Genomic DNA, 26,929 nt, shown 5'->3' with positions numbered 1-26,929 from the left:
GCCAGGCTCAGAAGCTGATTGCCTTCAGTGTTAGTTCTTGTTTAATTGAGGGGTTGGGGGACCAAGGTCTGTGTGGGCAAAAGAAAATGAGAGCTTGCATGATTTTTAAATCTGGGATTTTGAGAGGGGGAAAAATCACCAATGAGCCCTTTTCTTATAGGAGGTAGAAGATTTGGGGAGCCCCGGACTCCCTTTTATTTTTCTCCTTTGGTTTACTGGGGAAAAGGAGGTAAGGAGGGGCCCCAGGTGGGCTCAGGAAAGTGCAATCCAATCTAGCTGGCCAACTTGGGAGAGAGTGATTTACAAAGCAAAACCTTAGATGCTACTTCCTGAGAAGCCTCCAGATCAAAACAGCCTCCTCGAGGCTTTTATGACCTGTCTCTACTCCCAACAGGAAAGGCACCCTCAATAAAATCTCGGCCCACGCCCCCATCCTCCACCCAGAGGAGGGGGAGAGACACCATCTAAAATGAGAGACCTGACCCTTACTCTCTTCATTCACACACACACACACACACACACACACACACACACACACAGAGTTTTCCAGGCAGAAAGTTGACTTTTTAAAGAAGTATTTACTACACAAGATTTTTCACTACTGTCTGGGCAAAGAAGCAGCCCTGAGAGATTTGGAGTTTGAGTCTGGAATAGCGGGTAAAGGGGAATTTGATCAGATAAGGGTCTGGCCCCATAGTCCTGCATGGCTTTCCAACCCCCCACAACCCAACAGGCCAACAGGCCAATAAAAGTCACCAAGAGCCTGACTGCCACCATCTGGGGGGGGGGGGGGGGGGGCTGCTCCAGGGTTTTGGTTTTCCAGGGAGGCAGAAGAGAGGAAACTCAACAGTGGCCCAGAGCTTGAGGGCAGGGGTAGGGAGAGGAGGACAAATGGTCTCCAGGCTGGACTGGAAAAATAGGGCAGGATAAGGACTGGGAAGTTGGTTCAAGCCTGGTTTGCTGTGTCCAACCTGGGCTTCTGAGCTCTTTCATACTACACTTGGGCACATATACATACTTCTGCATGTTCAGGGCTAGGATCTAGGAGAAGTAGGGATCCTTCAAGGGCAGAACCCAGCCTGCTAGACCCCTCTGGGAGCTGCAGCCCCTTCTGTACCAAAGGGATAGCAGGTAATTGAGCCCACACACTCCACCCAGTCCATGTGGGGCTGCAGATCATGGTGGAACTTTCTCTGTATGTATGTCAGTTGTAGAGAAGTAGCCTCTTCCCAGCACTGGCTGCCCAGCATGCCCAGAGCCTTCTATTCAGCCTCTCATTGTAGCTTCTAAGGCCTGGCCATCAGAGGCTGAATAAGGTCCTGGATAAGGTAGCCCAACTTTCCCAAGTCCCAAGCTGCACCCTACCACCACCACCACACAACACACAGTGAGTCCTCCTGGGCGGCTCTGTTCCCCTTTTGCCCTTCAGTGAGCCTTAGGAATGGGAGAGGGAGAAGGATCCCAGAGTTCTGTAGGACTCAAAGGCAGAGAGATCTCTATCACCCCAATTCCTCAGTCCAGACTCCTTGGGCTCCTGGGGCCCCATCAAAGCGGCCAAAGGAGATGTTATCAGAAAAGACATACCATTCTGAGTTACAAGGATCCAATAAAAGGGGATGTGATTTTCTTGGCCTTCTAGCAGACTGGTCTCTTCCTTAAATTGAATCTCTAATCCCAAAAGACCTAGTTTGGGGTCCTGAATACAGATTATCTCCCTCCCTTCTATACCTCAAAGGGCTCCAGGGTCTCCAGGTCCCACCAAGGAGGAGGCTGACAGTGGTGCTTGTCTCCCGGGCAAAAGAAAACACAGAATTGAAGCCCAGGATGATAGTTCGGCTCAAAATCTTAGCCCAAAGCAATTACACACAAAGAGGGAAAGTCAAAGAGATAGATAAAGTTTATGTGGATTTTAGGAGAGATTTTTGAGGTGATAAGGTCTCTCTTCCCAGTGTCTGCTTAGACAGAGCCAATCTCCCCTGTCTTTCTTTCTCTACCTTTCGTGGGATCTGGAATCTCTGGTGTGAGAATTCTATGCTGGAGGTGGGGGTTGGTCTCAGAGAAGAGTACCACACCATCTACCAGGGAAAAATAAGTGTACGTGCTTTAATCCTAACTCATGAAAGAGGTAAATGGAGCAGTGTGATTGAAGATGACTTGAGAAGTGGGGACTCAACAGTTTCTGAGAAAAGCCGGTCTCCCTCTTGCTTCTCTTCCTAATCCTTCCCACCTGGCCTGTGGAATTGTCCCCAAATCAGTCCCACCCAGAAGACAAACAAGCAGGGAGTGCTGACAAAGCTCAGCTCAAACTGGGCTATCCCTCCCACTCCTGCACCCTAGATGCCCCCAGAGGAGGGCTTAGAGGTCTGGGTGGTACAGCCCATCAGAACTCCTGCCCCTCAGTCAGCACAAGGAGGGCAGGAGATCAGGAGGAGAAGGGAAGGGAAGGAGAACTCAACCAGAAAATTAACCCTGGAACAAAGCCCTGGAGACTGGCGGGTGGGGGGAGAAATGCCTGAGTCTGGACCTACCAGTGGGTCGGCTCAGGGCCCAGCCCAAGTGTTCAAAAAACATAAGCACTTCCACCACACATGCACACTCTGTGACATCAGGTGCTCTCGCTCAGAAACAGTTTCTCACCCATTGCTTGTTCTGACCTGACCCAAGTAAACACAAACACTGAAATCCACACCTTCACCAGCTGTGTCCTTTGACAGCAATTGGCCAGGACAGAGGATCATCACTTATTACTACTATTATCATTATCATATCTTGTTAAAAAATAGAAAGGAAAAGGACTTAAATCCCTCAACTCCTTAATCTGGGGGTGAGGTCCTGCTTTTCTGTGCTCACACCCTTTTCCAGAACTCTTCTTTAAACTGGCCCAAAGTTATTCAACAAACTAAAGTACCAAACACAAATTTCAAAAAGTTTCCACTTTTGTTGCCTTCCCCAACCATGCCTAAGGGAGTCTGATAAAGCTAATGGCTCCTGGAGCATTTCCAGAAAGATAAATCAAAGTCTTTTCTAATCACCCCACCTGCGCCCAGAAGGATCAGAAGAGAATGGAAACCTTTAGGAGGTAAGTGCATAGGGAATCATCACAGGCAGAATTTGAATTCAGGGTTGGAGTTCACGGCCACACCTGCGGGACAGCCTAGTCTACAGTCCGCATCTATAAAGCCCAGAGAATTGGATAGGATCACACAAGCAAAAATTAGAATAATCCAGAGGACGCCCCCACGACTTCAGATCCCTGGACAATTGAGATTGACCTGGAGGTACAACTCTGTTAGAACTAGAAGACACAAGCCAAAGGCTCCCCAGAGCTGGTGCAGGGACAGAAGGAGGGGGCCAGAATATTCTCAGCATCACTCCTCCCCTTCACAACTGAGATAGGGCGGACCCAGTAGCTAAAGGGGGAGGTGGGGAGGGAGGGACGAAGCGGAGTCGAGGGGAAGGACGAGATAGAGACTCAAGAACTTTTTGGCTGATTGGTTGCTCGCGGCCATGTGACCCTGCTTAGCGCGTTCCTGATTGGTTGCTTGACCTCTTCTAGGGTTAAACACCTAGGAACAAAATTAAAAGCTTTCCGGGTTGGCTGGGGCACCTTGGCACCTGATTGACAGCCCATCCCCCGCCCCAGCGAGACCCCCAAATTGGGGTGCGGGGGAGGGGGTGGGAAAACCAACAATCTCGGGCCTCGTTTGTATTTGTTCTACTTCCCTTTGTATTTGTCCCCAAAAAACACCCAATAAAAAACTGGCTGGGGTAAATTACTTGATAGGATGATAACCTATTATTACTGCGGTGGGAAGAGGGGGTGAAAATTAAATGGAACTTTTGAGCGTAAGAAACAGAAGAGGGGACGAGGAAGACATAGAACCCTCAAGAGACACTGTGTCAATCTGTAAAGCAGAAACAGCCTCATAGACCCGGCTTCACGGAGCGGAAGGAAATAGGACTGAGATGTGGCCGGGAGTCCGGGAGGCAGCGAGTCCTGCCTGGGTGCGGAACTTTGGCCGGGCTAAATTCTCGGTTAAAAACTGTTAGACTCGCTCCCTAAGGCCCTGGGGAGGCCAAGAGTCAAGTTAGAGACCAAGGGAGACTCCCATTTCCCTGCTGCTTGGATGGGAAGTTTCCAGAAACCCTCAAAATCGCAGACTGGTGGGGAGGGGAGAGTGGAAGAGGGCCGGTAATGAGGGAGGGAGGTTAACTGAGAGTTAACTTTTCCAAGGGCTGTGGGGAGCATCCTCTGGGATCCTAAGGCTTCCCCGGGAAAGAAAGGAGTGGAGAGGATGGGGGGAGGGGGGGCGCTGGTGCAGAGGAGGAGGAAGGTGGGCGAGGCCGAATCTTGGCGCGGGGCTGAGGGAAATCTGAGGGTTCTCTGCGTCCCGCTCCTCCCTCAGGCGGCAGACCTAGAGCGCGGGGTGCGCTCGGCTCAGACACCCGCCCTGTGTCTTTGGGTCTCTGTCCCCTTTCACCCTCCCAGTCTGCCTAGGCTCTCCATCTCTGCTTGATTCCTGCTTCTTCCTCGTTCCTTGGGCGGCAGGGGCAAGCTAACTGCGTCCCCTCCCCGTCCCCTAACCGCACCTCTCCACAATGCGGATGCCCAGACCCCCTCGCGCCGACACAGTCCCTCCCCCTCCAGGAAGGCACAGACCTGACTCGCCCCTCGGCTCCCTCCCCTTCCCCCCGTGGCCTAGAAGAGTCGCCCTTCACGACCACCGCCTTCCACCCTGCTTCGGAATCCCTCAGGAATCCGGTGGCCCCTTCAAAGAGCTTGAGTTCATGTGATGTCGCTTTCCTGGCTTAGCTCTGGGTGACACCGTGGGAAGGGCACACACTGGCAGGTGTAGCGGACACCTGCCTCCTATACCTGCCTGAGGCCTCTGTTGCTCCTTCCTAGAAACCTGAAGGGAGCCCTAGCCTGATATTGGCCCCGGGTACCATGCCCATATTGGGCCCTGATGGCTCCATCCCCCAGAGGCCACTCTCTCCTCAGGGCTGGGGGGCTTTCCTGGCCAGCCTAGTGAAGACGTTGCCTCCACTCTCCCACCCACGTACACGCCACTCACAGCAGGAACCTCTAGGCCTCCTGGGCCTAGTTTTACCTCAGGCAAGGGCTAGAGATGCCAAGAAAGACCCCAACAGCTAGAGGGAGAGGGAGGCATGAAACCATACTGGCCCACAGAGACTAAGACCCCCCAGACTGTGGAGGCCTGATGATGAGGAGAAAGAGAATGCTTTGGGGCCCCCTGGGTTCAACCGTCCACCTTTAAGATGTTTCCGACATTTCAGGTCTCAGCCTGTGGGCTCAGAAGTCCCAAAGCCTTGCTTCCCTCCTCCCTCCCCAGCTGCCTGCCCTGCCTGGACTCTGGCTCACTGGCCAAGGACTGAACTGAGCCCTCCCTGGACCAGGGGGCCCCAGAGGCGCTTTGCGCTTGCGCCTAGAGTTTACACACTACACACTCCTGCAAGCACCAAACACCCGTGTGTCTGCCGCTGTCTTTCTTCCCAACTGAGGAGGGAGAAGGGGCCAGGGAGACCTGGCAAAGAAGAACCCAGGCCTCTCTCTATCCCACTTGACTTGCAGCTGGAGGGAATGAGGGGCAGGGAGGGGAGGGCTGGTCTGGGGAGACAAGCTCCCCCATCCTCCTACCTCCCAGCGGCTCCTTCTCCTCTTCTCCCACTCCAGCCTGGGGTTGCCTGGGAAGGCCTCCCCCACCGCTTTAATGAGTGGGAACTGCCTTCTGTCATGGAGGGGGGGATTAGGTAAACGGGAGAAGGGGTCAGAGAGAGAGAAAATTAACTTACAGTGTCCGCCTGGGATTCATTTGCGAAGATGTAACCTCTCTCACCATCGTCCCCAGCGCCGTAATCCCCTCTAACTGCCAGGCCCTCTGTCCTAGCATTAAACCTCACCAGCAGCTGCGTGGCTGGACAGTTAAGATTATATATGATGTAAATATATTGTGGGTTTGTCAGCTCTCCCTACACCATAAAACTTGGTTTAATGACATCACGTGGTCCCCCAAGAGCCACTCACGGGCTTGCCTTCGGGCCATTCACATAAATAACCTCCAAAAGTTTCAAACTCCTAAATTCACATAGAAGCCGTGCGTATTTCTCTAATGCTCAGTTACACTAAAAAGCCCTTGTGCTGCTCCTTTGCCCCACCCCCACACTCCCCTTGCAGGGTGGGGAGGGGGGAGAGGGTGGATCCTCATTTATTTATTTATTTACTTACTTAGTATTTCCAGAAGGACTTGTCGCCTTCGAGGTCGTGTTGATATTTTTTTCCTCCTATTTTTTTTCCTCCTCTCTCCTCTAATTGCTCAGAGTGGGCCGTGTCCCCCTCTTCCCAATCTCCCGGGAAGGGAAGGTAAGTCACTCTTCTTCCCCTTCTTTCTCGATGCCAGAGGGGGTGGGTCTCAGGGCAAAGTGGAGAGGCAGGCTCCGTGGTCTCTGTTTGTGACCCAGAAGCCCCCCACTAACTCCCCCAGAGCAATACCAAACCCTGCTTCTTGGAGATTGTTGGAGGAGACTGGCCAGTGGGGGAACCACCCCAGACTCCAAAGCATAAGCCTCTGCTCAGGAAGAAAGCAAGGGTCGGGGTGTACCTACTCCTGCAGGGGAGTAGGTCGTAGGCCTCTGGCTAGGTTGTGGCCACCTCCGATGCCACTGAAACAGAGGCTGGGGCCTAGGTGCAGCCTGCAGACTGTGACAAGAGCAGGGAAAACAGGCAGGCATGGCTGTGTCTACCCAGACCTGGCCAACTTGAGTCAGTCTCCAGCTCCTCCAGGGAAAGAGAGGCCCAGACCCTTTAGGGAGGAGGCAGGCAGTGGGTGGGGCTGGTGTGCCCTGCCCCGTGGGTCTGAGCAACACTGCCCCACCCCGGCAAAGCCCTTGGTTCTCCTCCGGGTGTGGTGCATCCCCTGGGGAAGAAGTGCGGGGACTTGGCAGCCAGGGAGGCTGGGGCGGTGATGACGGGCACCACGGCCTCTTTCTTAGTTAACTGTTACCCACTGGAGACGCCAGTGTTTCTCCACGCTTCACCGCTCGCCCAATAGTTTTACTCAGCATGGAGAAAAAATTAAAATAACTCCCTGAAGAATACTACACATTTTATTTGAGGGGGGGAGGTGTGAGAGAGGAGATGAGTCAGTGCAGGGCGGGCTGACTCTGCCTCGAGTCAAGGAGGAGAGGCATTACGCCCTAACCTGGCCAGAGCGAGCGCAGGGTGAAGGGGAAGGATGTATCAATGGGCTGGGGGCAGTTCAATACACATTTCTTGAGACCTCCTACATGCTAGGCATGGGGTGAGGAAAGGCTCTTGGATCTTTTAAAAAATGACAGACGGGTAGCTTAGGCAGTGGGATGCAGAGAAGTCAGTCCTTATAATAAATCCAAGGAGCATCAGCATTAATAATCATAAATATCCCCCTTGCCCCTCCCCAGAGCCTTTCTGTTCCCTTTCCCTCATAGCTGCTGGAGCAGCCTTCTAGCCCAGCTCCTGAACCACCCCGCCCCCCAGTGTGGGGGGCCTAGGCTTGGCTCCAGGAAATCACCCCGTGGTGGGAGGCGGGAGAGGAAATGCAGTAAAGTTTTATGGACCCTTCCCACATTTGTTTCTCCTAGAAAGTACTTCCTCCCCCATCTCATCCCAGGAGCCTGGAGCAGAGCAGAGCGTGGGCCCAAGCCAGCCTCAGGCACCACCTGAATTATCTGCCTTTTCTCCTTCCCTTTAGCCCACCCTCCCCCTCCACACAAAATCCCCAAGACTGAGATAAATGATGGCAAACAGACACACAACTCAGGCACTGGTCTATGCAGCTCCTTTCCCAGCTAATTGTCCTGCATAGCCCTACGCCCTAGGAGCTGGGGGAGACAGTCTGAACCTTTCCTGCCAAGCAGGTACACACTGCAGACTGCCCTCCCTGCTCCCCCTCCCCCAATATCTTAGAAAGCAGACACACACCTCCTCCAACTTTCCCAGCACCCCTTCAATCAAGCAGGACCAACTCTTTCAGAGGAAACTTCCAGGACCAAATGGGTCCCTCGGCTGAGGGCTCAGCCCTCCCTCCATGTCCAGTGAGGCCCCTTAGGGACCACCTAGCCCTGGGAGAGATCTTTAGAGGCCCAGAGGGCCTAAGTCTGAGCACCGTGGAGCCACGGGTCCCTGCAGATTAGCTCTGACACACAGTGGGGGCCGCTGCCAGCCTCAGACCTGCCCAGCCAAGGTGGGAATGGGGTGCAGAGGCCTGAATTCCCTGGGCAGCTACTGCATGGGAAAGCCAGTACAGACTGCCGCGTGCCCTGCCCTTCCCTCAGAGCCCCTTCTTGGAGCCAGGGATCAGGAAAGGAGCTCAGTTTCACCTCCCGCTTCTCAATACTCTTAGAAGCTCCTAAAAATTCTTTTAAAGGAAAGGCTGAAAGACTGCAGGTCTCCCCCTACAACCTGCCCCCCCCAAGCCCACATAGACGCTTTAACCCAATATATGCCCCAAACAGAGAGGAGCTGCTGCATCGTATGTTAGTCTTGTTCTCTGTCTTTATTTGATATGACAAAATATAGTTTCAGGAAAGACCTGGAGGTAATAAATAGTTGGATAACAGCGATGGGGCAGGAGGGCACAGAAAGTCGTGGCAGGAACTATTGGGCAGCTGGGAGCCTCTAGTACTATTTGCTGGGGTCCAGTGGCAGGGAACCCTAATAGATGAGCTAGTTAGTGTTCTGAGGCCGGGGGCCTGAGCAGGCATGCAGAGGGTGCAGGCTGGAGAGGTTCGCGGGCTTTGGGGTGGAGGGGGAAGGCTTGGAAAGCTAGGGCAACCGAGGGGGCCCTAGGCCGACGTTCGGTCATCCCCCCTTTCATATGCAAATCATTAAAAATGAACATCGAGTTTAGTCACTACAACGAAGCACCCCGAGTCTGGCCGGGACTCCGCCAAGCACCCACTTTCTCTCTCTCTGCCAGCCCGCAGCCGCCTGGCCGGCCTCAGCCCGGGAACAAAGGAGAGGGCGAGGCCGGAGGGTCGGGGCGCGGGGCCTGCGGCACCCGCAGGGCCCACCTTCATTCTGGCTGCCACGCTGGGGCTGGGAGCCTGAGAGGCAGCCCACGCCAGGTTCGTTCAGCACCAGCCCGTAGGCCACAGCCCTCTGGGGAGCCCCTGCGGAGCCTGCCCTGGGCCCCGGGTGCTGAGCAGAACTGAGGAGCGTCGGGGCAGCGCGCGCAGCCCTGCGGGAACCTGGGGGTGACGGGGTCGGGGAGATGCGGAATGTCAAGGGAAAGCGCTTTTGTCTGTGCGGCCCGGGAGCCTGTGCTCCAGCCCCGCCCTTGCCCCAAAATACAGAGAGAGGAAAACGGAAAAGGAAAGGCGCAGGACCAGAGCGGGCTCGGGTGCTCTCTGCGGGCCTCTCGCTGCCTCTAAAGAGCCTCTTTGCTTTTCATTTTGGAATCTTTCTTCCACTTCATCCTGCGGTTCTGGAACCAGATCTTGATCTGTCTCTCGTTGAGACACAAGTTGTTGGCAATCTCTATGCGCCTGCGGCGAGTGAGGTAGCGGTTAAAGTGGAATTCTTTTTCCAGTTCCAGAGTCTGGTAGCGCGTGTAACTGGTTCGGGACCGCTTGCCGTCCGTCTCTGGAATATAAGCCCCCCCAAGCCAGGAAGGGGTGAATAGCGTGCAGCGCCCCAGCGTCCACACCCCAGCCCCAGGCCCCCACCCGCAGCCGGACGGAGAGGAGGCGAGCAGGGCAGGACGGGCCCGGCGGGCCGCAGGCGGGCCCGGCCCAGCCCAGCCGCGGGAGAGGCGCCTCCGCCCAGGCAGGAAACTTTCCGGAGCAGCCTTCACTCAGCAGCCGGAGGGGCTGAGGAGGGGGGGAGAGGGAGACCCAGGCTCGGACCGAACAATAAGCACCCTCGAGATCCGAGCACCGGGGACCCCCCTCCCGCCCCTCCCGCGTCGCTGGAATCCTCCGGAGCAGCGAGCGCCGGCCGAGCCGGCTCCACAGGGGAGGGAGGGAGGGAGCCGCGGGGGGATCCCCGCTCTGGAGCCCCGCGCTCCTCACCCTTCAGATCCCTCTATTTTTTTAACTCCCTCCCTCTCCCCCAAAAATTGAATATTGCCTTTTATACACGTTTTGTTCCTATGATCCAATTATGTCGTCGTAAATTTGGGCGCACACAGCCTCTAAGCCTTTTAGTGGACAGTTTTACGAGCCATTGATGCCTGGATCGTAAAATTTATGGCCGCAGGTTTTTTTTCTTTATTTGCCCCGCATGGCCTATAAAACCCAGGCGGACCCGAGCGCGCAAAATGAAGTCCTAAAGTTTACCGTGGCTCATGTGCAGTTTGGTCATCCACGGGTAAATCTGTGGCGGAGCCGGTGGCTGGCTCAGTCCGGCGGGCTGCCCTGTCTGCGCCTGCTCCTCTTTGATCTCCCCACTGCTCTTAGCTCGCTCCTCCAGCGCTGGGCGAGCCGCCTTCTGACTGTACATCCCGGGGTTCAGAGGAGCCGCTTCATCTCTGCCCAGAGCGTGTCCCGGAGCGGCTGCGGCGCTGCAGGCGGGGCGGTCGGGGTGAGCCCGGGGGTTGGCAGCCATGTCTACCCCGTGGAGAGAGTTGGAAGGCGCAGGCGGTGGGAAAGTGATGCTTAAGTCCAATCCACCGTAGCAGTACCTGGATGCCTGCACCTCTGAGGCCGATCCATAGTTCCCACAAGTTTGCATGTTATAGGCAGGGATATTGGGGCTCTGCTTATAGAATGAATTGGCTACGTAGGAGCTCATGGCGGGGAGGGCCCAAAAAAAATTTCTGCACCCTTTTTGATTAAGGGTGATTTGTGACTCTTTGAAGTTGAGGGGTTTTTTGTTCTCCAAAGTGCACAATTTATAGGTGGAGATATCTCTTTCTTTATCCTATGCGCTCTTCCCAAATAAGGGAGCCTTAAATAGAGTCACGTGACTCCAGCGGCCACTCATAAATTTGGCTTGATGACCTCCGGGAGGTTAGTGATGGAAGCCGGCGAAACGCATCTTGATATGTTGGCAAAGCCCAACCAAGGGGGAGAGGGAGCGAGAGAGAGAAAGAGAGAGAAGGGGGAGAAAAAAAAAAAAGGTTCTTGGAATTGGGGGGTAGCCGGGACAACGAGCCCACAGCGACACCTGGTGTCTACTTTTAGGAATTGCAGCCTGGCGCGCCGGTTTGCCTTTAGGCTGCTGGATTTTCCACCGCGTAGAGGAGAAGCTGGTTGTTGCTGCAACAAACTCCCGAAATGGCCTTTGAAATTGTGTTTAACTTTAAGGAAAGAGGAGGCCTCATTTAAGATGCACAGAGTGGGTTTTTTTGTAACGGCTAGTCCTGTCTTCCTCACCCCAAGGGCTTTCCAATCTTCGAAAACGGTGGAAGGCAGGGGGGGCCCCTGCCCAGGTTGGAGATCTCAGGGGGCTTATCTCAGGTTCTCTAAACTAAGGTACGACGTCCCTCTCCTCGGAGGCCCCAAGGGCCTGCTACTGCTGAGGAGGTGCCTGTCAGCATGGCAAAGTGAACCCAACCTCTGGAGAGGTAGACAGGATGCCCAGAAGGATGGGTCCTGGGTGGACAGAACTAGTTGGGGGGGGGGGGGTGTCATGAGGTTTGGAGTGCTGGGAACTCTGGGATGAGCCTGGAGGGGAGGAGCCAGGTGGAGTTAAGTAGACCACCTCACCATGCCACGGACCCCGGAATGGCCACAAGGCAATTTTGTGTGTGTGCCTGCGAGTGTGTGAGAAGAACCAGACACAATGGGCTGGAGGACTGCTCTGCATCCTGTGCATGGCCCTCATGTGGTACCTATGTCAGATATTTTGGGTAGAAAATACATGTCAATTGACGGCACAGAGAAGCAAGATTCAAGCCTCTACAAATATTATATGAGCAGGGCAGAGAAAAAGGCCTGTTTTGTGCCCTTTGGGGAAAAAGCTTCTCTGGATCGGGCTTTCCAGGGACCTGGATCCAGAAAGTCCACAGGAGAGCAATTTTTGAGCTATGTGGAGGCGCGGAAAGGACCTGGCTGGGAGTTGGGGAATGGAGGAGGTGGGCCGGGCAGGCGCCGGGGCAACCTTCACAGCCTGTGGCCAGGGGCTCCGCAGCCATTAGGCCCTTTCCCACCCCCCTCCCCTAGCCCCAAGTCTTATTCTTTCCTGCCTGCCTCTCCCCAGGAAATCTCCGCCCCTGCCAGGAGAGGCCCCCCTCCTGCACCCCCACCCCCCGCAGGCGGAGGCGCTGGAGGGGGCGCTGGCGGGGATCTGGAAGGTCTGGAAAACTCTGGCGGATTTTTTCCCTCCGGGAGACCCCCTCACTACCTCACTCCTAGGTCCACTCAGGTTTCCCTGGCTGGGCTTAGGAGAGAAGGCCTGAGCTGGGGAAGGCTTAGGGTCTGGCTGTGCTCCTCACCCGCCGAGTTTGAGGGGAGAAGAAAGAGTCAGGAACCAGACAGGGGCTGGGGCTGAGAGGAAGAAGGAATGTTGTCCCAGCCACGTCAGGAGTCCCAGAGCAGGCGAGAGCTCAGTTTCCAGGCTTGCTTCCCGCGATGTCCTTGAATCGCTCGGGCCCTCCCGAAGGGCTCCGGCCGCCGGGCTGCTCTCCCCTCGGCGCGCCGCCTCCGCCACGTTTCGCAAGAGTCGGCCTGGCGCGGCCTGGGCGGCTCACGCGGGGCCCCCTCCTCACTCCGGGCGGGCGCGGGGGCGACCCTGGGGCCTGGCTGGTGCTGCCGTCCTGGCCTTTGGGGGCTGGGGTTCAGAAGCCGAGGCCCCCAGACTGCCACAGGCAGGAAGAAAGGCCTGTGTGGGGTGGAGACCGACCCGCTCACCCGGGCTCCTCTCCCCACCCCCACCGAAATCCTTGGCGGCCTTTTTTGCGGGGTGAGTGTGTTGCTCCGCGTAGGGAGCCCCGAGAGGCCTCCCAGCCCCCAGCGCGCGCCCCGCAGGATGGGGAGGCCGGCTCGGCCGGCTCCCGGGAAGGGGCAGGCGAGCGGGGGCCGGGGGCTGGCAGGCGGCGGGCGGCGCGGAGCGCGGAGCCGGCTCCAGCTGCCAGCCCAGGCCGGCGGGCGAGCGAATTGACAGAAACCCCAAGATAAACTTTTAAAAATAATATCAGTTTTATTAAATATTCGAGAACGGATCCAGAGGTCGGATTTATACAGGAGGGTAACACGAGGGGATTTTTTTAATTTATTTTTTTTCTCCTACTGGCTAAACAAACGTCATTCACTTTTTTTCTCTCTTTTTGTAATTTTCCCTCTTTTTTTTTTCCTTTTTAAGATGGGATTGGAACACGGACGCTGCTAAACATAAATATAAATACAGAGACCACAAATACAGCTAAAAATATTCACACAGAAACGGTCACAGTTTGTAATATGCCATAATGACCCCCAGGATTCTTTAAATACAATTCGCCTGGGCTGGGCATTTGCTGGGGCAGAGGGGCCGGGCAGGGGCTGCGGGGAGGCCCTGGGGGTTGCTGCGGGGCCACGACGCGCCCTCCTTGGGCCTCCCGCCCTCCCCGCTGCCAGGTCGGGCCCTGAGGCCCCGGAGCCAAGGCCCGGCCCGAGCCGGCTCTCTGCGCGGGGGCGGGGTGGGGGCGCCGAGAGGGTGGGGGGCCAAGTCCTCATTTGGAGGGAGATCCCTGGAGTCTGAAGCGAGGTTCAGGGACGGAGCCCCCAAGGCCTGGGCGGGGGAAGGGGCCTGTAGACGAGCCGAGAAGGAGCTAGCAGGGAGCAGGGAGGAGAAGACGCGTGGTGAGAGAGTTTGTGCGGTCAGGGAGAGGGTCCAGAGTTGACTTGCAGGTCCATATCTGACTCCTAATTTTGTTTTAGGGAGTCAAAACACATCAATTGTGCCAGTGATAAATACAGAGTGTGTGATTAGGAGGGAGTTGCGGGGAGCGAGGGAGAAGGAGAGAGAGGGGTGGCAGGGACAGTCCTGGTCACTCTTTCTGCTTCTCCTCTTCTGTCTCTTCCCGCTTTTCCTCTTTTCCGCCCAGGCTGTCGGCCGCGGCCCCTCCGCCGCCCCCCGAGAGCGTGGACGTGAGATTAGATTCTTTTTTCCACTTCATCCGGCGATTCTGGAACCAGATTTTGATCTGTCGCTCGGTCAGGCAGAGCGCATTGGCGATCTCGATGCGCCGGCGCCGCGTTAGGTAGCGGTTGAAGTGAAATTCCTTCTCCAGTTCCAGGGTCTGGTACCGCGAGTAGATCTGGCGGCCGCGCCTCCGGTCCGCTCCGTAGCCGACCCCTAGAGATCCGGGCACAAAACACACTAAAAACAATCAGCAAGGCATCCTCCACAGACATTTAGCCTAGCAAAGTCCTGACCCTCCCAACTTGGCCAAGCAGCTCACGGCCCCCTCGGGCTCCAGCCTTCTCCCCTTTGCCCTGCCCCACCCCCACTGGGGGTACAGCCAGGATCCCAACTTCCTTCAGTCTCCTCCATAGGTTGGTAGGTATGTGTCACAAAGAAAAGGGGATAGGGGGCGAGAACCAAGCAGAAAGCTGTAAGTCTAAAAGCTGGTTTTTGAAAAATGCCAAACACTGGGGATGAGGGCCCCATTTCTCAACGACTGGGCTCCCCCACCTCCCCAAGCATCCTAGCTCCTTGGAAACTTCTCCCCACTTCTCTGCCCCCTCCTCTCCCCCTCCCTTCTCCTCAGACTGACTCCTCGACTTTGGGGGGCTCCTCCACCCCATACCCCTCCCCTCCTCCCCTGCCCTGTTCCTGCCCCCTCAGCTCGCCTTGGAGCCTAGGAGCCCTCCAATCCGTCAGGGGCCGAGGGGGCCAGGCCCCTGTGAGCAAGCGGGAGGCGAGCAGAGGGGGCAGAAGAGGGGGCCCTGTCTCGGCGTCGGCGAGGAGACGAGCGTGATTGTTTTTATGGGGCCATAAAAAACTCTCTCCGCCCGTTCTTCTAGGGAAGCCGGTCATAAAGCCAGTTCAGTTTATTTAATTTATATCTCGGAGCTGTAAAACTCACCACTGTGCGAATTCATTCGCTGCATCCAGGGGTAAATCTGGATACTGGCTTTCTGGTCCTGGGGCGCAGTCCTGCCCTGCTCAGAACTAAAATCCTGAGCGATTGAGGTCTGTGTGTTATGTCCTAAGGTGTTTTGTCTGCAGTTTGAGAGCATGTCTTTCTCCTGGTAAAAGGAATTAGATCCATAGTCATACGGCCCCCGGCTGGAACTGAACACGACATTCTCCTGTGGCGAATAAAAGGGAGTCGAGTAGATCCGGTTCTGGGCAACGGCCGCTCCATAGGTCGAGAAATGCCTCACTGGATCGTAGGCGGTGGAATTGAGGGCGACGTTGGGGAGGACGTCCTGGCCCCCGGCGAGGTGGCAGGATAAGGAAGGGTTAGTGAAGTAGGAATTCATCCCTTTGCCTTTACCTGGTCGGGCTATGATTTCTTTAATATTTATTTCTGTCTCCAGTTTGTACTCGGAACTAGATGGTTATAGGGACGGCTCCAATCCAGGACAGACAAAATGACAAAGTCAGCTGACCCCCTTCCAGCCAATCGCAAGCCAGATGTCAAGAAGGGGGAAAAAAATCGCTTCTGCTTCTGTTGATTCCCTAGTTGAGACTAAGTGTGTGCTTTGAAAGTAAGACTTGGATTTTTAAAATATATATACATATATATATACATATATATATGTGTGTATATACATATGAGGAGGGGCCGACTGATTTGGAGGTGGAGAAAGGGTGAATGTCCACAAGCAAGGCCTTGCACTCCAGGCAGAGTTGCACTCCCAGAAAATCTCTCAGCCCCAGCTAACTTTGCTGTGCTGTGGTCAGTGCCAGGGCTGGAGAAATCCGTGTACTTTCAATCTGATTTCGTCTTTTATATCTGCCCCCTTCTAAAATTACGTCCTGATTTCTCCATGGGAGGAGTTCCCTCCCAGCTCAAGGGGAGCCCCAGAAATCCTACAGGAAATCCTGGTTTGACACTCCATGGAGTGAGTTCTCATCACTAAACCAGCATATTTTATCCCCAGTAATTTTAAAAAAATCAAAAGTAGAAATAAATTGCATAAAACACGGTGCTCAGAGGAAGGGGAGTGAGGTTGAGAGTCTGGGGTGTAGGAGGCATGTGGGGAGCCACTACGTCTAAAGGGCTAAGGGTGAGACTTAAGGGTCCAGTGGCAGAGCAGAAGGGGGCAAAGGGCCAGGCGTCTGCTTCCCTCTTCCTCCCAGCCCCCCTCTGCCTCCTCCTCAGGACCCCCTTTTTGGGGAAACTCTTGCAGCATTTTTGCCTAAAAGGGAAAATGTATGAAAATACAATAGAAAAGAGCAAGAAAGAAGTAAAAGGTGGGAGGGGAGGGGAAAGGAAGGAAGAAAGGAAGAAGAAAGAACTCTGAGAGTCTTTCTAGACACATCAACTCCTGTTTATGTTGGTGAGAATTTATGATTTGGAGCCAGCGAGGGCCGGTGGGGCAATTCACATAGGATCCAGCCAGAAAGAGAAGGCTGGTGGGGCTCTGATGGACAGTTAGTGTCCCGCAGGCTCAAGCCCCTGCCCAGGTCACAAGCCCCCTGCCCCCTCCAGACTCTCTGCCCTGCCAAGGGAGGCGCCCCTGGACCTGAGCTCTGGGGCTTGGAGATTCCAGCAAAGGGCTTCTGGAGAGCTCTAGCCCAGGGGCCAGCCACACCTGGTGGGGCCAGGCCTCTCAGCAGCCTCTACCTCCATTTTCTTTCCACCTTGGGGCTAAGGAAAAGGAAGAGAAGGTTAGGAAAAGGCAGCTGAGTCGGAAGCTCCTAAGCGAGCCGCAGTGGGCGAACGGAAACAGCGGAAGGTGTGCAGACGGGGTTTTTCTCCTGATTAATCCAAACTTAATTTGATATCGTGACATAGGGTGAAAACACTTTGAGTTGACAAAGAGGGGGCGGTGGGGCAAGCAGAGGGAGCAGGGGAGGCTCCTATTTTCCCTTCACCATTTTTTGGGGGGGGGGGGACGGCTATAACAAGAACCCGGATGTCGCCGGATTTTATGATCTTTTCCTTCTGTGTAACAAAGCGGAGTAATCAATGGGTAGCAATAAAGCCATAAACGGGACTACGCTGGGAAAAAACTCGTTTATTCATCTTCTGTAGCGTTAAGGTTTCCCTGGAGTGTCGCTAGGGGGGAAAAATAAAGTTTCGAACCCAAAAGCAGACAGTGTGTAGGAGCTGGTAGAGACGTATTAGTTAATACATGAACCTCGTTACGGGATTGAAGAGTCTTCCTGCCAGACAACGTGTGTGTTGGGTTTTAAAAATACAGCCTCAATCCTTCAAAAAGGAGGGAAGTTTGTTGGTATTTAGAAGGGTAGGAGAAAGCCCCCTATAATTATAAAGATTCCTCCTCTTGGACCATACTTTCTTCTCCCCAAGGAGTTGAAGGAGAAGAATAGAGGGTTCTTAAGAAAAAAAAAAATTGAGACGACTTGTCTCATTTTGGGGTAATATGGCAGGTACACAGACACCAGTGTGAATTGCATTCCGCTCTAGAATCCAGCTGTCCTCAAATTCATGGCATGCCTGGACAGAGGTTTCCAACAGCTGGCTGGGGCTCCAGGCCCCCTGGAGGGGGAGAGGGAGAGGGAACTGGGGGTGGGGAGACCCAGGGGAATGAGCAGAGGAACAAGTCAGTGCACCCCTGGACACAAGTAGCTACTCTCAGTGTCCCAGCCTCCCTCCTGCCCTAAGGGTAGTGGTGTAACACGCAGCACAGGCCGGAAGAGAGAGTAAATTCCCTCCCCCCATTTCAGAGAGAGATTGCTAGAGGGATAAATCATGTCAGTGATATTTCCTTCAAGATATTAAATTGTTGCAATGTACAACAAATTGAATGATGGAAGATAGGATGTCTTAATGAGGTTTCGCTTTCAATGAGTGTTGATTTTCTACGTATTTTAAAATTTCTTTTATGGGTGGGTGGGGGAAGGAAGGAACTTGGAAGAAAGAAGGGGCTTCTGGGGCACCATGTGCTGCAGCCCCCTAGCAAGGATGCCTGGGTTTCCCTGAGCCTCTCCTAAACCACGTCTGGAGGGGAGAGGGGCCCCAAAGTTGGGGAGAGACTCCTTGGGGGCCTAAAGGCGGTGGGCACGGGGGTGGGTGACCTGAAGAGCAGAATGTAAGTCTCAGCCCCGGAAAGTTAAGTGTTTTATTACGTCCCTAAACAGAGGGCAGAGACTGAAAGGTCTCGCCGATTTATAATGAACAGAAACCAGCTGCTGGGGGAGAAAGGCAGAAATGCTGGCGGGGGGAGAGAAAGAGAAGCAGAAATACAAATAAATTCCCCCACAGCATAAGGATTTTTGGTAAAATTAATTTCCAACACACTCTCCCCCGTCACCTTCCGTTCCTGAGGAAAGAAGCGCCTTCCTTCAGTTAGATCTTTAATTATGCAGCTGAAATTTGCTGGAAGGATTCGCTCTAAGGGGGGAGAGCTGGTCAGATGAGCCCAATCTTCCCTCCATTGGATTATATTTTCCTTTTCTCATTTCATGTTAATTTTATTTTTTTGGCGAAAGAATGACTGTCTATAGGGGAAAAGCTGGGACTTGGGTTTTTCTAAATATATTTCTATTTTCCTGTTAAATTTGTCTGAAAACAATTATGGGAACTCATCAGCAGAAGCAAGAACAGATGTTTTATGAAAACTGCAGTTGAGCTCTGTAAATATGCACAAGTCCTGGGAAGGGGGGGAGAACTTGTTCTTTGTTTCTATAAAACAAGCCCAGAGAAATCAGAGTACACCCCATCAGGCCCGCAGGTCTCCGAGTGGCTCTGCCCCTTCAGCCTGCCTCCGGCATCGGGCATTCCGAGGGGGTTTGGCTGTGCGAGAGCAGATTTTTGCTTTCAGAGCTGTAATTAGTGGATTCAAAGACAGAATGCAAAAAACACAGAAAAGGAATAAAGGGAGGAAAGTTGCTGCTCCCTGCTCCAGTCCCCCCAACCCAAAACACATGCTTTTCATGAGCGCTAATTATAGGAGAGGAACTTACTGCAGGCACTATGGGCCTGAGTGGGGGCCAGTCACTGGCCTGGAGTCCCCAAGGCTAAGGGTTGCACTGGAGGGTGGGCACTGGGGGGTTTCCCAGGGCGAGTCAAGCGCTCCTACGCCAGCTTTGCCCGCTCCAGGCCAGGGGCTGTGGCCTGGGCAGCTCTGAACTGGGGATAGGGTGGGTGGGACGAGACTCTGGCCCTGAAGGGGTTCCTGGGCAGGCCTCACCTTGCCTGCCTTTACTTTCCACTCTGCTCTGGAAAACATATTAGTTTCTTGGGGAAGGGTATCTGAAGTGAGAGGGATAAGATTTGGAATTTTTATTTGGGGACAGTCTTTTTTAGAGCTTCTGCTTAGTTTGTGCTCTTCCAGTCTTCTCTCCCCAGGTCCCCCAACTCTGTGCAGATGTCTGTGACTTGCCCAGCCTCACACACAGATACACACACTCTATTGCTGGCTGCCGGCGCCACCAACTACAGCTCGGCGCCTCTGGAGGCTGGTCAGGGACCCCGGAACTGGAGCCGCAGGACTCAGCAGCGCTTGGCTTGGGCGCTTGGCTGCCTGGAAGCCACTGCAGCTCCCCGACTCACCCTCCAATTCTCTATTTCCAGAGTGAGAGGGGAGCAGTTGCCCCACCAGCCCCTTTTGTGCCACTGGGTGAGGGCTGAAATCCCTCTTGCAGAGAAAGCCGAGTTTCAATAATTGCTCAGCTCACCTCACCTCACAATTGCACTGTTTGGTTAAGGCTTTGCTGCTCTAGAGCAACGGCTCAGTTGCCCTGACTGGCTTATGATTAGATTTTTTAATTTAAAAATTACAAAAATGAATCCTGCTTCAAATGCCTAGTGTTTTGTGTCCGAGCTCCTTTGATCTCCAGAGAATGTGGAGTAAAAGGACTGCAGAGAGAGTCTCCCAGACCGCCAGAGAACCTGGCCACGGGGAGCTGGGTCTGCCTGGGGACACCAAAGCACAGCTCCCCCAAGGAGCCCCCAGTTTCTCACAGATATGGTGGGGAAGTTGTCTGAGCACATACCCCCCCCCCCCCACACACACACATTGCATTCCAAAAAAGAACGCTCCTCTCCTTTCAAAGTTCAGGCATGGAGACACTTGGATAAAAGTGAAATTTGACACACCTAACCCGGAAATGAATCCCATTTGGGGGTGCTGATATTCTGGGGACAGGGCCCAGGCTGGTCAGCTGAATGGAGTTGGGGATCAGCAGGGAGGGGGGAAGGAGGAAGAGGCCAGATGGGGCATGTCAAGCGCCTGAGAACTGCCCCAAACACCTCCAAGGCCTGGGCTGGCGACTCCTCTTTTGAGCTAAGAGGTTGAGATGCTGCCAGAGCTGCTTTTGCTTTATTTGCAATTAAACAGAGAAGAAAAGTAGATGGAGGGGCTCAGCTAACTCTTGTCATATTTTCTCTCCTCCTTCTCTCTCTCCTTCCAGATTTCTGCCTGACCCTTCCTTACCAACACGCCACGTAATGCTGCTACCATCAGCGGACACAGACTCCCACATCTGCGTTTGTTTGGCTTCTCAATTCACTTCTCTGGCTGAAGAGTCAAAGTAAAATAGGTCCCAAGCACCTCTGTCCCAGCCCTGAGCCCCTTGTGGCTCCCTCTGGAAGAAATCATTTCTGGCTTTTTGGGGCCTTGCCCCCAGGCCTCCTACCTCTATCCAAAGCAGCTGAGTATCAACTGAGGAGGGGGCATGCAGAGAACCTTCAGACACAGTATCTCAGCCCATGGGGAATGAGGAGGGAACCCAGATGCTGAGTGACATTTCAGAGAGGCAAACCAAGTGCCCCTCCTTGGCCGAGGAGAAAAAATTAAAATCCAGAATATTCAGAATGTTTTTGGTCTCCAGAATGAGGCCTCAAGAGGGTGTCAGATGAGGAAGGAGGGGCAGTAGTGAGTGTGCTGCCCTGGGCTGGGCCAAAGGATACCCAGCTTCCTGGCTTCTCTTATGCCCCTGCACACAGAGCACTTCTTGGACCCATTTTGGAGGTTTATGAGAATTGTAAAATTCAAGAACATGGCATTTATGACGTCACAGTGAATTGTCATGAGGAAACTGTAAGTGTCACAAAAGTTATATACAGCAGGAGTTTTGTGCGTGGGTGCCCTGCCTCCCCTCACTTTTTTTCCTCTTCCCCTTCTCCTGGTCTAAGTTCTCCCACTTGAAAATAAAATTGTTATTATGTTCTGGAACAGTAAGCCAACAATGAAACATCGTCCTCATTTCCCTATAAATAATTTTATCCTTTATTGTTTGCAGATCTAAAAGAACCATTTCATCTGCGCTGGTGAAAAAAGGGAGAGAGATGGGGAGGGGGGAATTAATTTCAGAAACGAGAATATTACTTATTTCGATGATACTCTTTTAGATTTGATAGCCAGGAGCAAAATTAGAGGCGAACACCAGCCTCTCCGACTCTACACCTGGCGGGACTGCAGATTTATAGGATCTTTAGCGAAGGGGCAATTTAATTTTGTAGGATTTGCTTAAATTCACTGCTATTTTGGGGGGCTGAGGAGAAGGGAGGGTGAGGGGAGAGCGACATGCTTTATCTAGCTTCATGAATCCACCAACATTACCCTGATTTAAACCCAACAACCTGTGTCTCAGGGAAAACTCCTGCAGAAAGGAGTGGGGAGTGGGGTGAGGGGGCTCGACTTTCTCAATGACTGAGGCCCCCTTAACCAAGCAGTTGCCGGGCGGAAGGAAGAAAAGCCGGAGGCAAGGGGAGGGCTGTTCTGTCTCTCCACCACCAGGACACCCGGAGGTTTATGGTGTCCCCATAATTCCCCCAACCCTATAAACAGCTGCCCTATTTTAGGCGATTTCTGCTTCCTCCGCTCGGAAAGGGACAACGAGGGCGGAGGTAATGGCGGGAGCGGGGTGCCGGAAAGGGGAGGGAGTTCGGGATAGCGCTGCACTTTGTTCTCCGGGGTGAGTTTGCTGGTTTGGCGGGTTTCTGACGCAGGGTGGCAGCAGACAAAACAAGTAAACAACTCATAGACACAATAAACAGGGGCGGCTGCGGGGCCGTGGCAGAGGCCGTGGGCTGGGTGAGGGGCGCAATTTGGGGGTAATGTCACGCTAGCACCTCGGGGTGGCTGAGGCCCAAAAGCCGGAGGCTTGATGCTGGCAGGGAAAAGGTGGAAGAAAGCTGTGCGCCTCAGCACCGCAGCATGTCCGGACAGGAGAGTCCTGGGAGGAACCGGATCGCCTAGGGAGTGGAGGAAAACCCGCCAGCTCCTCCTGTCCTTTCTTTCATGGGGTTTTTCACAGACATTTATATCTCCCCCTGCTCTGTCTTTCCCTGGCCCCAGAAGGGAGAAAGGCTAGAAAAGGACGCTGGTTAATTCCCAGCCTCAGCCCACATTCAGTGCTCCAGGCCCACAGGCGGCTAGACCGAGCGTCTTCTCTGGCACTGCCCGTCAGCCTTCTCCCTGGCTTAGGTAGCTGAGAGGATTAAAATGCAGTCCCACCAGTAACCAGATCTGAGTGTTTGGAGAATTTAGCCCCCAAACTGCCTCACAAATGCAGGCAAATCTGGGGTCCAGTGAGCAGCCAGGACGAGCATTGGTGGGGGACAGATGTTCACTGCACCCCTACCCATTCTGGCTGGCCTTCTCCACCAGCCCCTTCAAGCACCCTGTCAGGCAGCAGCCCCAGATCACTGCCCAGAGGCCACCTTATTGACCAATTCCCTCCACGCCCCTGGTGTTACGGCACCAGGGCCCAAGCGACCGCTCAGAATTGCTCATAGGCCGACTGCACCCATCAAAGTTTCCCACAGAGATCACTTTCAACACAACTGGATCCCCCTGGTAAAACAGTCTCTGAGTTGGGGAAGTTCGCAGGGAGGTATAGAGAGAACCTAGAGGGGATTCAGTATTTTCCCAGCCCAGCTGCTTGGACTGCAAAGGCAATAAGGTCTGAGAAAGGCTTTGTGGCATCCGTTGGTTACTGGAACCCGCATACTCCGATTCCAGCACGCGCACACATTTCCAGCAGAGCACGCACAGAAGGCCTTCTTGGTGCACCCAGTGCCTCCTTGAGCCCACTCGCATCCAGTGAGGGCTAACAAAATTTTGCATGCACATAAAACGGTGTTCGAGCGAATAAAGGCATGGTAACACACAACTAACTACCGGGGAAATATGAGTCTGTATATATTCATGCATAAGTCCGAGTCTGTACATTTGAGCCTGTATATAATAAATGTATTAAGCTACCAAGCCTGGTTTTGGAACACAACAGGCAACCCAACAAGACCGCCTTCTCCAAACAAGGTCGAATTCTTCCTGGGGATCACAACTGTCAGACAAGAGAGAGAAAGGGCTTGCTTTGCCAATTTCTCCTTAACCAGGAACTGGCACATGAAATACAGCTGATGGCTAGGTTGACAAAGCCCATAAGGGGCAGGCCTGAGGTGCTCAAAGAGTGGACTCAGAGGGGAACTCTGGGGGCCAGAGGCTCCAGGGAGTGTTGCCAGACCCTGACCCACAGATTCAGTGCCTCCTAGCCTCAGCCCTGGGTGTGCAGAGTCCTTGAGCCAGATTCTATTCTCAGCCGCTCTGGCTATTATTAGATAATCACAGCAGTGCCCTCCTGCACGAAGGACCACGTCAGCAGGGAGCTTGGCCTGCAAGGAGGCTGGGGGTTGCCACTGACGGCCCCTCTTGTGCTTCTGTTTGAGCCCAGAGAGGGAGAGAAAGACGGGAAAGAAAATCGAAAGTAAGGAGGGAAGGAGGAGGCTGGCGGCTGGGGCCAGGTTTATTCCCGGCCAGACTAGAAAACTGGAAACCGAGGCCGGTCACTGCTGCTATGCTCTCTGCATCTCTCAGTCTACGAGGAGCAGTGTAGGGGTGAAGGGTGTGGGGGTCTGCAGGACCCTAGCCAGGAAGGGATAGAAAATCAATTGATAAAAATATTATATAAGGACATCTCAGGATGGTTCTGTTAACCCGTCCACCACGAACCCCAGCACCCTGAAATCTCACCAACAGCGCATTCGGTTAGATCCCCGTAGGCCGAGAGAAACACCCCAGCCTAGCCGGGCCCACCTCTCCGAAGGGAGGGGGCCCCTCCGATGTCCCAGGTGAATCCCCACTGGCCTTCTCCGGAGACTGTTTTCCTGGGGGCAAACAAAGGAGACTCTCGTGCCCCCCCCCCCCCAAGTCAGTGCAGCCATCTGCAGGGGCGAGGGCAGCCAGCGGGGGCAAACAAAATACAACAGGCGAAAGACAGAAATAGAGGCCTCACCGGTCGGCGGTTCCCACATTACGCCAGGAGAAAGGCTCCTATTTTCAGGCCTCCGGGGCCCCTCCACCGGCCCACCGGATGCCCCTGGCCCTTCGCAGGCCGGGCTCGGCGGCCGCGGCCGGGATCCCCGGGGCGTCAGCGCCTGGGCCGCGCGGAGCGGCGGGCGAGCGCGAGGCAGCCGGAGCCGCGGCGGGCTGGGCCCATTTGGGGAGAGCCAAGCGCTTTTCTCGATCGTAAACAAGGAAAGCGAAATTAGCCCCTCGGCAGACGCCTCTGCCGACACACCAGTCCTAGTTGGGGGGGGGGGGGAGGGGGAGAGAAAATGCCATTTCTTCCCCCGGGAGAATACCTCAGAGGCCTTTATGTCGGCTGCGAAAGGGGAATTTTGGGGGGGGCAGGAGAGGATGCGACGGGGGTTGTAGGGGGAGGGGAGGGAAGATTCACCGTGTACTCGGGCTCAAGGGGTGTGATTTGAATGCAGTCGAACTATATTTTTAAGAATTTGATAAAAACAGGTCCCCCCCCCACGCCCCCAGGAGACGGGTCAGGGTTTAAACAGGAAATCAAGGAGCGATCCCCTCCCCCACTCGGGCTTGGAGGAGAAGCCCAGTCGCGCTGGTGGGAGAGGATGGGGCGGGGGGGGGTGGCTCTGGGCTCGGATTGAAGGTGAGTCTGGCCCCCAGACTCTCAGGCCTTTCCAGGAATATGCGCTCCGCCCCCCACCCCGGCTCTGGGGTGTGTCTACCTGGGTGTGTAAGCGCTTGTGTGTGCGTTGCCCTTTATAAACAGCAGCTCACACGTATGGGGCCGCCTCGGACCCAGGCCAGGGAGCAGGGCGGGGTCATATATCAAACTGCAACACATTCAGGGCCACGTACATTTGGAAGAAATTAAGCCACTGTGTTATGAAACCATATGTGTCGGGTTAAGACTATACAACACGCCATTAGCACCAATTATTAGGAAGATCTCGAGCTCCCAGGACCCTCCGGGCCGCCTAATTCTGATGTCCCTACCCCAGGAGCCAGCCGCGCCTTAAGTCTTCACTGCCTCCACTCACGCAGGAGGCCTCGCCAGCGAGGCCTGGGCCTGTCTCCACCCAGCCTGGGGCCTCCCCAATTCCCACCTCCGCCCCAGACACAGCAGATTCTAGCCCAGAGCAGCCAGGCGAGGCGGGTGAAGCAGCCCAGTGGGTATCCTGGGTGGCGTGGCTGCGGTTGGAGGTGGGGACACCGGGCCAGGGGAGAGACAGCGACTGGCCCCTTTCCTCAAGCACAAGCTGGCTTTTGAGTACCGCGTCCCCCACCCCCACTCTCACCCCCACTCATCCACCGGCAGTGCAGCGCACCTCCCATCTTCCCATCCGCTCGAGTGGGGGCGGGAGCCGGGGGTGGGCAGACGCTCTCCCCTCAGCTGACTGGCACCAGCCACCAGCCTCCCCCCTAATTGCCAATTAACAGGCCCCGCCGCCCGCCTAGCTGCGCTCTCTTCCTGCTCCGCGGCCCGGCCCTGGGCTGGCACTGCGCATGTGTGAGCTCTAGCAGTCGCGCAGTCCGCGAGGGAGTGGGCTGCGGAGCAGGGAGGGGGCGCTGGAAAGTTTGTTTGGGGGTTGGGGGGCTGACTTTGCTCAAGGGGCAATGGTTATAGCCTACAGGTTCTCTCTCTCCTGCCCTGCAGTTTGAGCTTCAGGGCCTCCTCGATCCCAGTCCCATTAGCCAAGAGGCCGCAGATCTATAACAGGTAAGGACACGGTGGGCGTCAGGCAGCGGATCGGCGCACTGGACCCCGGCCTCGAGCCCCACAGGCGCAGTCCTCTTGCCCGCCAACCCCCAACTTCGGCGTACAGTGACATCAGGAAAACACACTTCCCCCACTACCATATTCCAGTTTAACCCAATTTCGCCCCCCCACCCACTTTTCCTCCCCATAATTGCCCACGCGCCCACCCTCTCGCCAGCCCCCTCTCCTCTCTAACCAAGACAAGCCGCTGCTGTTCTTATCTTGAAACCGCCACCCAGCTACGGACCATTAGTTACATATTTGAACCAATAAGGAAACACTTACCGGGCGCTGCTGTCACTCGCCCTCTCCCTCTCTCTCTGCCTCTCTCTCTCCCACTCTCTCTCTTTCTCGTCTTCCCTCATTCTGTGCCGCTGCCGAGCCTGTCTCAGCTCCACACACATACATATACTTTAGATAAATTTAAAAATAAAAAAGAATAGTCCCAATAATCAAAAAGCCAAACAAAATTAAGGGGAGTTGCAAGAAGGGGGCAGGAGGGAAAGCCTGGGAGAGGTGAGGGGCGGAGGCATCTGCGGCTCCCTATCGCAACTCCTGCTCCCTCTGTCCTCCTGCCCCTTGGGGGGCTCAAGGGTTGGGAAGGGAGAGAGAGGTGCCCTCAACTCCTGCCTCTCCCCGCCTCCCCCCTCCCCAGGTGGCCCCCAGCTTCCGGCAACTCCACCTGGGAGGAAAAAAATTAAATAGGGGAAGAAAATAATTATTAATCTGATTAATTAAAAAAAAATACTGGGAATGAAGGGAGCGCCCAGCGCAGGTTTCCCTGGCAATGGTTAGGCTCTTACAGGGAGGACTGTTCTGCGGAGCGCTCCGAACGGACAAACCACAATA

General features: G+C 54.6%; 3 protein-coding genes and 1 non-coding gene across 7 annotated transcripts in view; all 4 read right to left on the bottom strand.

Moving 5' to 3' along the window:
* Nucleotides 1-26,929, bottom strand: part of HOXC4 (homeobox C4) — a 60,278-nt gene that overhangs the window by 11,527 nt on the left and 21,822 nt on the right. The window contains exon 1 of one of the 4 annotated variants that reach the window (XM_070270265.1): nucleotides 26,366-26,914. The exons of 1 other annotated variant lie outside the window; for it this stretch is intronic. Coding sequence is in view for 1 of the 3 variants with exons in the window: in XM_070270267.1 (XP_070126368.1) it covers nucleotides 24,302-24,320 (19 nt within the window). In the remaining 2 variants the exon portion in view is untranslated. Of the gene's footprint in view, nucleotides 1-24,301; nucleotides 24,617-26,365; nucleotides 26,915-26,929 lie in introns of those variants that run through there. 2 more of the 4 variants (XM_070270266.1, XM_070270267.1) reach the window with 2 other exon arrangements.
* On the bottom strand, nucleotides 8,532-12,847 carry HOXC5 (homeobox C5). Its single transcript, XM_001504555.5, has 2 exons — nucleotides 10,336-12,847; nucleotides 8,532-9,640 (listed from the first exon to the last, which is right to left on the bottom strand). Exons 1-2 carry the CDS (start codon nucleotides 10,787-10,789, stop codon nucleotides 9,426-9,428), a joined length of 669 nt encoding a protein of 222 aa, XP_001504605.1. The 5' UTR covers nucleotides 10,790-12,847; the 3' UTR covers nucleotides 8,532-9,425.
* MIR615 (microRNA mir-615) lies at nucleotides 9,867-9,963 on the bottom strand. The gene has a single exon (NR_032858.1). It is a non-coding gene; the product is annotated as a microRNA mir-615 (primary transcript).
* On the bottom strand, nucleotides 13,116-18,197 carry HOXC6 (homeobox C6). The gene is made up of 2 exons (XM_003365250.5): nucleotides 15,009-18,197; nucleotides 13,116-14,275 (listed from the first exon to the last, which is right to left on the bottom strand). Exons 1-2 carry the CDS (start codon nucleotides 15,406-15,408, stop codon nucleotides 13,968-13,970), a joined length of 708 nt encoding a protein of 235 aa, XP_003365298.1. The 5' UTR covers nucleotides 15,409-18,197; the 3' UTR covers nucleotides 13,116-13,967.

Source organism: Equus caballus, chromosome 6 (genome assembly GCF_041296265.1).
Source record: "Equus caballus isolate H_3958 breed thoroughbred chromosome 6, TB-T2T, whole genome shotgun sequence".
Classification (NCBI taxonomy): Eukaryota; Metazoa; Chordata; class Mammalia; order Perissodactyla; family Equidae; genus Equus; species Equus caballus.
The sequence above is the reverse complement of the archived record's forward strand: the minus strand, read 5'-3'. Positions and strand labels throughout refer to the sequence as shown.

Bases quoted from the DNA above. Each gene is read 5' to 3' on its own strand.
- HOXC6 (XM_003365250.5), bottom strand. From the start codon at position 15,408: ATGAATTCCTACTTCACTAACCCTTCCTTATCCTGCCACCTCGCCGGG. The intron at 14,276-15,008 runs GTGAGTTTTACA...CCGGATCTCTAG, and splicing joins GCGAATGAATTCGCACAGTG to GGGTCGGCTACGGAGCGGAC.
- HOXC5 (XM_001504555.5), bottom strand. From the start codon at position 10,789: ATGAGCTCCTACGTAGCCAATTCATTCTATAAGCAGAGCCCCAATATC. The intron at 9,641-10,335 runs GTAAACTTTAGG...CTTATATTCCAG, and splicing joins CAAACTGCACATGAGCCACG to AGACGGACGGCAAGCGGTCC.